Source organism: Nannospalax galili, unplaced genomic scaffold (genome assembly GCF_000622305.1).
Source record: "Nannospalax galili isolate Female #2095 unplaced genomic scaffold, S.galili_v1.0 scaffold56, whole genome shotgun sequence".
In the NCBI taxonomy this organism is placed as follows: domain Eukaryota; kingdom Metazoa; phylum Chordata; class Mammalia; order Rodentia; family Spalacidae; genus Nannospalax; species Nannospalax galili.
In genome coordinates, this window is record NW_008340065.1 from 3,315,263 (window position 1) to 3,324,808 (window position 9,546).

Here is a 9,546-nt window from a genome sequence, read left to right on the forward strand (position 1 = left end):
GGAGTTCAGTCCATTAATGTTTAAAGTTATTAATGAAAGATGAGTATTGAGTCCTGTCATTTTTTTTGTTTATATTCTTGCTATAGTTGTACTTTTACACTGTTATACTCTCCTTGGAGTTCTTTCTGCAACCCCTTGGGTATAGTCATTCCTTTCTTCAGCTCTTTGTATTGCTCCCAGAACTCTTTGAAGGGCTGGTTTTGTGGACAAGAATTCCTTCAGCCTATTTATGTCATGGAAGATTTTTCTTTCCGATCTGACTATAATAGACATTTTGGCTGGATATAGTAATCTGGGTTGGCATCTGTGGTCATTTAAAACTGGGAATACTTTGGTCCAGGCTCTTCTGGCTTTCATAGTTTGCACCGAAGAGTCAGCTGTAATCCTAATGGGTTTTTCTTTATATGTGACTTGCTTCTCTTTTGCAGCTTTCAGTATTGACTCTTTGTTTTGTAAGTTCAGTGTTTTTGCTATGATGCACCATGGAGAGTTTCATTATTTAAATTAAAATACACCACATTAAATAAATTCCAGTTTAACTAAAAATATAAATGAGCAAAATAAAATCATGTAAAATTACAAGAAATTGTATATACAATTCATAGGTGAAATCACTAAAGGAAATGCGCAGCAGTATGCAGGAGGCATCAATATTAAAATTACAACCATGGCCTTTTACCATTAATGGAGAATAAGAATATTTTAATCCCTCCACACACCCTCCTACAAGCCATGCACCTCTGGGGAGAAAACTAATTCACCTGTAGGCCCTACCTACCCCAGAGTAAAGGACTACCCCAGGTCTAATGTGCCAGTGAGAAATCAGGATCAGGGTGAGCAGCATTGGCAGGCACGCTTCACCAGAGCAATGAAGAATCTTCAAATAAAAAAGATAAAGAGGAAAAACTCATTACCACCCTCAGAGGTGAGTACTGCAGCAACCTCTTATTCTGAAAACTGGCCAGGTAAGAAAAAGAGTTAAATAAGCTTTAGCCTACCATTCCAGGAGGAGCTCTCGCTCTTCTGTGGCTGACAATGAAAACTCTATTCTTATGATAGAGGAATAGCAGCTTTGGGGCTGGAGAGATGGCTCAGAGGTGAAGAGCCTTTGCTGTTCTTCCAAAGGATTGGAGTTCAGTTCCCAGCACCCACATCAGATGACTCACAACCACCTGTAACTCTGCTCCAGGGGATCTGATGCCCTCTTCTGGTCTCCACAGGCATCTGCACACACTTAGCTTATACACACAGACATACATACACACACATAAATAAAAATAGATCTTTAAAAAATAGCAGCTTAAAATAAGGAAATAATGGTAGAATAAGAACATTACTATTTTGTTACCCCAGTTATATAAATGATCATCAGTGGGTACAAAAAGCAGTAGAGGAAAAGTTTAACAATACACTTACGCCAGCCAGGACATCATGGCAGAGGTAACTGGCTCACTGAGAGGGGAAAAGGCAAATCTGAAAGGCACCTCCCTAGCCGGGTGAATATACTTTGCATCTGTTAACCATAGATCAGCCTGACAGGATTTGTTCCTGGTATTGAAGTACAAAGTACCTAGAATCTTCTACAAACTGAATCTAGTATTTAAACCTAAACTTCCCACTTACAAAAAAATATGAGGAAGAAAATAAATATCACTGTGAGAAGAGCTAGAAAAATTCAGATGGCGGGATAGTCTTCAAGAACGTAGATCTGGTCTCACAAAAAGCCAACATGGGGCCAGGTATAATGGCTCATGCCTTTAATCCCAGCACTTGGGAGGCAGAGGCAGGCGGATCTCTGTGAATTCAAGGCCAGCCTGGTCTACATAGCAAGTTCCAGGCCAGCTGGGGCTACAGGGGAGACCCTGTGTCAAAAACAAAACAAAACAAAAGAAAGTCAACATGATTATAAATACATGGGAAGAATGAGGTTAAAATATAAACTAGAAATGTAGTAACAAGGTGCAATATGATTATCTATAATAGATCACCACTAGGGAACACATGATTATAAAAGTACTTGCATAAGAGAAGTAGGACACTGTTAATATGCACTTATGTACTGTGTGGTATTCTAGAATTGTGGCTCCCTTTCTGGGATGTGTTGATTCTATTGTGGCAGTATAGGAGAAGGGAAGTCCTTGTTCTCAGGAGACTTAGGCTGCAGCATTTAGAAGCAGATTGTTGACTTGACAGGATCTAGAACCATTAAAGAAACAAGCCTCTGAGCATGTCTGTGAGGAATTTTCTAGATGGGCTTAAGTGAGATGGAAAGACTGACCCTAAATGTGGACATCACCATTCTATTGTCTGGGAGATCCTGAACTGAATAAAAAAGAAAAAGCTGAGTTCTCTCTCTCTCTCTCTCTCTCTCTCTCTCTCTCTCTCTCTCTGAGAGAGAGAGAGAGAGAGCCTCCCCTCCACTCCCCTCCCCTTCCTGAGTAGGGGTACAATATGACCAGCTTCCTTGTGTTCCTGCCTCCGTGAACCGTACGAAACTGTGAACCAACATAAATCCTTTCTTTGTTTTGTCACAGCAATGCACGATGCAGTCCCCATCTGCAGCTAACATGCAAAGGGTTCTGAAGAAAGAGATAAAGATGATTAAGGGTTACCAATGTTAAAGTTATACTTGTAATAAGCATTCAATTTTGAAAGCCTTCTAATATTAAAAGGTTAAATGAAAAATAAATAACAAAAATAGAAAAAATGAATCAACAAGCATGAAAATTGTGAGGCTGGAGAGATGGATCAGTGGTTAAGAGCACTGGCTGCTCCTGCAGAAGACACAGGTTTGGTTCCCAGCACCTACATGGCAGCTCACAATTGCCTGTAATTCCAGTTCCAGGGGATCTGATACATTCTTCTGACCTCCATGGGCACCTGTACACACATGGTACACATCTAAACACTCAGGCATACACATAAAATATTTTAAAGCATGACTATTACACTAACAAACTAGGAACTCCTTATTAAATATGGCTGATTAAATACACCTGCTTGTGTCTACTCCTTCCCCAAATGGTAAGAGATTCTTTTTAATGCATAAGTCCCAAGAACGTGAGAGGTGGCCAGACTAACTGGCCCAGGAAGTGTCAGGAGAGTTGAATACTCAACTGGTTATGATGGGACCCTGTCAGGAGCTGGAACTCATTCCACACACTCCCTGTCAGCCTCAAGCTTGCCCCAGGGTTTCTGTCTCCTCCTCAGAGAACAGAGTGCCCAGGGAAACACTGGTCTTGTCGCTCATGCATGAGGCAGGTCCTACTCTGCCCCAATGGCCAGCACCTGCTGCCCATTGCCCAGACTGCAGACATGCTGTAGGCATCTCTGTCTTTGCTCTGTGCCATAAGATTTAAGAACTTATGCTTATTTTCAATTAAGGTTCAAGAGGAACAGCCTGTGTCATCTAAGGGAAGCAAACAGAAATTGAAAGAAAAACCAGAACAAGTCCGTGAGACTCGGAAGGAAAAACGTCGTGCAGCCTACAGCAGGAAGGGCCTCTCTGGGGGAACTTCAGGAACCATTGTCACGATGTCTGACTTCAACCAGAACAACTTCGATGGGGAGAACTCCCAGGAAAAGTTCATCAGGTAAGCCTTACAGCATTCAGGGAGAGGGAGGCTGAAGCGGAGAATGGAAGCACAAATGTCACAACACCAGAGGGATGCAGGAATGTCCTCCCTGTGTGTGGGGGTAGGTGGGGGGGGGGGTTATGGCCTGCCATGCCTAATCTCAGCAGTGGAGGACCTGTACCAGATAGCTCTCTTGTCCCCTCTTGACCAGAAACACTGTTTAAAGGCCTGTGTGATCATTTTAGGCTGACTCACTTTCGGTGGATTGTGCCTCCCAATGGAGAGGTGACCTTGCAAATCCATTTCTCTTCTACTGACCTTGGGAACTATGACCAAACCTTTAACTTTGAGCTCCTCGGAACTCGCCGCCAGTACCAGCTCTATTGCCGAGGGGTCTGCACTTACCCGTACATCTGCCAAGACCCAAAGTAAGTGAATTTTACTTTAAAAGAAAAGGTTGAAAAGGTATGTTTTAGAGTTTCCCCTGTGGTACTTTGAGTAAGGTAGATTTAAATAATATCTTGGGGACCAGTGAAATGGATCAGCAGGTAAAGGTGCTTGTTACTAAGTCTGCCTACATGAGTTCTATCCCCACCTCCAGGACCCACATGATAGAAGGAAGGGCTAGATCCCCCAAATTGTCCTCTGGCCTCTGCATGTGTACCACACACATACACACAGTACATACATACATACATACATACATACATACATACATATTATAATAATGCCATTGAATTGGAAACTCATCCTAGACTCTCTTGTATCAGACCTGAGTGTCTCAGACCTTGAATAAGCTCCACAAAGATGACATGGTACCAGGAGGCATTCCCAAACTGAGCAAGAAAAATAGGAAGATTTATGAAGAGGAAGAAAATTAAGTCATCTTCCAGCAACTTATTTTGCTTATTTAGTTAGCAAATTTAAGCTAGTTCCACTTATGCTCTAGGTCTTGTCATCCTATGAAATGAGCACATGTGACCCTCCATAGGAAGCTTCTCTCTGAGCCACGAATACCACTGTGCCATTTAGGCATCACATAAAGGTACCTGGCTGAGCAAGCTAGCAGGGTGCCTCCCTACCAGAAGGAGGGGCGGCCTTCTATAGCACATCCATTCTAAGAGGATCTTTTTTGAAATTCTCACCAAAGAGTCCCATTTTATTAAGAAATTCAGAAGCTGATTAATAACCACCAGAATTATTTAATAGTTTTCCATAGAGATTCTTGGAGATTTTTATATCTGGGTGTACTAGAACAGAAATTCCAGATCATCTCTAGGAATCTTTTTTCTCAATTCCAAACCTTCCTATCTTCTCTTGGAAAGTAGGATTCAACAGAGGACTTCAACTTAACAGTCACTGTCTTCAGACACCTGGATCCTTCACTGAACAGGAAGTTCTAGGTTTGTGCCCACATCATGCGGTAGCGTTGAGCCTCCATTTGGGTATCTTCATCTTTGCCTCTTTCTCCCCTGTGCTCAGAGTGGTATTTCCTCAGAGGAAGAAGGACATAAAGCCAAATGAAGTCGTCTTTAAGAAGTATATCATGAGCACGGAGAAGTTTTACTTCGGGCCACTGCTTTGTGGGAAATCAAGAGATAAGTAAGTGTTACATGATTTCAAAGTAGATTTCAGATTTCCAGGTTCACAAATAGAACAAGTAGAGCTTTTATGTAGGCATACCTTTTACTGATGCTGCCCCATTTTGTCCCAAACCCCAAATCAAGAGAACTGGGTTCTTGTTTCCCAAGTTTCTACTTTACGCCCAGATGAATCATATACTATTTTCCCCAGTGGGAAAACCTAGAAAAAGGACCAGGCTTTGGATGGGTGGAATGTAACAGCTCACTTTGGGATATGTCAAGGCCAAGATGCTTGGAAGGTATCTTTAGAGATCACATAAAGCAGAGAATAGGACATATGGTGCAGGTTTTCAAGGAGAGTTCTGCCTTCAAGACAGCAAAATCCATGGGCATGGATAAGATGGCCTAAGAAGGCTGCATGCAGCAAGAAGAAAGGAATCGAGGATGATGCCACAAAGAAGCCCTCCATCTGCAAGAGGACTCTACAGTAGACACCAGAAAGAGGGCCAGAGTTCCCAGGAAAACCAGGGAAGGGGGTATCATGGCTGCTTAAGAAGAATATAGGATCAGCTACATTGAACGCTGCATAGAAGGCAGACAGATGAGGGTGAAGCCATCCACTGGGTTCAGAAACTTGCCTTAGCAAGAGTCCTTTGGGGAAAACTCTGGAAGTGATGCCCAGTAGGAGGGGAAACAGTCCATACAGATGTGAAAATAACTCTTCTTTGGAAAGTTTGGTCTTGAAGGGAGATGATAGGAGAGAACCAATGATGGGAGGGAAATGTGAATCTAGGGAAGGCTGATTGAACACTTCTGTTTTCATAACGTCTGTAGGACAAGGGGAAGCGGGAAAGGGAGAGAGTAAGGGCCATCAGTGGCATAGCTCCCTGGGACAACACATGTGGGATGCTTCCTTTGCCAGGAGGAAACACTGTCTTATATCAGGAGGAAGAAAAGTGAGGTGACTTTAGGTAAAGATGGAATTACAGATAGAAGATAATTAATGATGCAGCTCTGCTTGTTTCTCCATGAAAAGTGATATGAGATCATCTTTCTGGGAGAAAGTGAAGAAAGTTTAAAATACTGAGAAAATGGAGATGATATACAGAACTTTTTTGTGGATAAACGGGGAGTTGGCTAGTGATATAGCTCAGTTGGTAGAGTACTTACCTAATTAGCCTTGGGTTCAATCCCCAAAACTACATAAACCAGATGTGGTGGTGTATGGCCTTAATCCCAGCACTTCGGAAGTAGAGGCAGGAAGATCCAGAATGCAAAGCCATGCTTGGCTACATACCGAGTTCAAACCAGAGAGGTAGGAAGGGGAGGGGAGCATGTGAAAGGAACAGATGAAGAGTACCAGCAGGGAAGCAAAATTGAGATCCCAGACGAGGCTGATGATCGTAATTTTCATGACACTAGTTTTCTACCGTTATAAAATTTTTTATTGCCTAGGTAGAGAGGTGAGTTTGGAAAAGAACCAAGGTTTCCACTAGGCCTTCATCCAATCCAGCACTTACTGTGATACGAGTGTCTACTTTGTGCTCCCTTGTCACCTTTGTCCCCCACTCCCTCATCACCTCCAGTGTATCTCCTGAGGAGCTGGGCTAGAAAGTGAAGGTGAAAATGCTGATGATGGAGAGGACCTCTGTGACCCCACAGAAGGACTTAGGAGGGAGAAGGAGGAATAGTCACGATGACAGACGTGACATGCAAAGAAAGTTCAGGAGTGGGAATCAGAGCAATGTTGTCTCTTCAGAGAAGTGTGAATTTGGGACACCAGTGGAATTAATGGCTATGATCATCATAGTTCAAAGCAAGACCCAGTGCAGATGGGTGTATTCAGTTATGTTACACCTTGATGAGCTTTGTCCACCAAAAGAATGGGAAGATAACAGTGCCCACCTCACAGACCTGTGAGGACTAATGCTAACACACACGAACCCTTTAGCATCACCTGAATGGTGGCACTGATTGGTGAGATGGTGAGGTCTCCCCTTTCCCACGTATTCACACAGAATTGTCTGACTCTGATATTCTGGTTTGGAGTCTTTCGTTCTATTCACCATCACAGCCTGCTCCAAGCTCCTCTCAGATTGTCTCTGCTCTCCTGGCCTGGGCTATGATCACTGATGATGCGTATCTCTGAATTCCTTCAGCCTTTGTGGTTCCTTTTCTGCTCACTACGATTAACTGAACATCTTCCTGTGGTCTTGGTGGTTAACTCTGCCGAAAAACATCAGGGAAAAGGCAACTTAGTCATATGAACAAAGCCAGATACATCCATGTCAGAGCAGGAACATTCCATGAGGGTATGGTAGAAGAAGGTGAATGATACCATCTCTGATAGAGATGTCAAATACGGGTGACTCAAATGACAATATCTCTGGGGAATACATGCATGTATAAGAATGGACAGGCACTTTTCTCAAAGTTCACTGTACTAAGAATAGTTACCCTTTATTGGGCATTTGATATCTCCAGTTGTTCTAAGGCCTTCAAGTGTACAATCTCACTCAATACCAAGCAACCCTAAGAGAAACTGTCACTCCATCTTAGAGTTAAGAAGACCAAGATTTCAGGGTCAGGTCACAATGTAGTGTCCTTAGAGGCAAGTGAACAACCACAAATCTTAGCCAATGCCTAAGCAGAGCCAGCGCTACCCTTTCAAATGGCCTTGCACCTTAACAGACCCCTTTCCACCTGAATTCTCATTCTGTCCTCAAAATCACATCGCTGTTCCCATTCATTTCCAGGTACAAATCATCCTTGTTTCCAGGCAACATGGAGATGCTGACGATCCTGAACAATTCTCCAATGGTGGTGGAGGCGTACTTCTGCTTCCAGAATGATGTGAAAGCAAGCACCTACTTTCTAGAGCCCATCAACATGATTCTGAAGCCCAATGAAAAGCAGGTACAATATCAGGGGAAAAGTCCATTGGGTGAGACCTTCTTGGGAAATCTAAGACCTGGCATCCTCGATGTAAATAGACCATTTAAAAATAATAATAATATTTTAATTAATTCTTTGAGAAATTCATTCAATGCATTTTGATCATATTCACTCCCCCATCTCCTCGTAGATCCACTCCCACCTCCCTATGCACCCAACTTCATGTCTTCTTTTTATAAAGCACAAGTCCTATTTGTGTTGTTCAAATACTCATGGTTGTAGGTCCATCAACCTACCTGGCATCACACCCTTAAAAAACCTGACTCTTCCTCTCAAAGCAGTTGTCAATTGCCAGTAGCTCCTCCACTAGGGATGGGGCATCTTACCCACCTCCCCACTCCATGCTGAGATTTTGTCTGGCTTGAGCTTGTACAAGTCTTGTGCATGCTGTTGCATCTACTATGAGTTCATATGTGCAACTGCCATTTTGTGTCTAGAAAACTTTCATTGTAGTCATCCACTGCCTCTGGCTCTTACAGTCTTTCCGCCCCCTCTTCTGTGATGGTCCCTGAGCCTTGTGGGGAGTGGTGTGATATAGGTGTTCCATTTAGGACTGAGTACTCCCCAATCTCTTATGATCTTCATGTTGATCAGTTGTGGGTCTCTGTGTTAGTCCCATCTACTGAAAATGCAAGCTTTTTGATGAGGGTTGAGATGCACTAATGTATAACAATAAGTCATTAGAAGTCAATTTAATAATATGTTCCTTTATAAGAATAATAGTAGTGGGTTCTCTCCTAGGGTCTATGACCTATCGAACTTTCATTTAACACTTCCATTAGATACTAAATGTATGGGCCTACCCTACTGCCATTGGTATCTTTGAAGACAGCGTCATCTGCTGCATCAAGGAGAATCCAGAGCCAGCCATCTTCAAATTAAACTGCCAAGGGATTCGCCCAGAAATTGAGCTGGAACCCAGGCAAATACATTTTGACCGACTCTTGCTGCACAGGTAGGAGTTCTAGATGTTGCTGAACAGCAATGGAGCTTAATGAATATTTAGTTCTAGGGTAGTTAACTCATTCTGATTACTCTGGACTATTGGGATTTTGTTACTGGTTTGTTGAGAGAGAGAGAGAGAGAGAGAGAGAGAGAACGATGCTAGAGATTGAACTTACTAAAGCAAGAAAATAAAAATGAAGTATTATATATTTATCCATGTTTTATTTTTAATATGCTTTCTTTTCTGGTGGAATTTGTTTTGGGTTTTTTTTTTTGGTCTTTTTGAAACAGGGTCTCCCTGTAGCCCAAGCTTTCCTGGAACTCACTATGTAGACCAGGCTGGCCTTGAACTCACAGAGATCCACCTGCCTCTGCCTCCCAAGTGCTGGGATTAAAGGTGTGCACCACCATGCCTGGATGGTGGAATTTTTATTAACTTTTACAAAATCTTTATTGAGAATTTCATACATACATATAAGGTGTTTTGA

The 9,546-nt window shown here is 42.6% G+C and overlaps 1 protein-coding gene across 1 annotated transcript in view; it reads left to right on the forward strand.

Moving 5' to 3' along the window:
• Hydin (HYDIN axonemal central pair apparatus protein) overlaps positions 1-9,546 on the forward strand; it is a 416,625-nt gene that overhangs the window by 316,431 nt on the left and 90,648 nt on the right. The window contains exons 47-51 of the mRNA XM_008834989.1: positions 3,385-3,593; positions 3,821-4,003; positions 5,058-5,177; positions 7,915-8,074; positions 8,896-9,068. Of these exons, the coding sequence (XP_008833211.1) occupies positions 3,385-3,593; positions 3,821-4,003; positions 5,058-5,177; positions 7,915-8,074; positions 8,896-9,068 (845 nt within the window). The remainder of the gene's footprint in view (positions 1-3,384; positions 3,594-3,820; positions 4,004-5,057; positions 5,178-7,914; positions 8,075-8,895; positions 9,069-9,546) is intronic.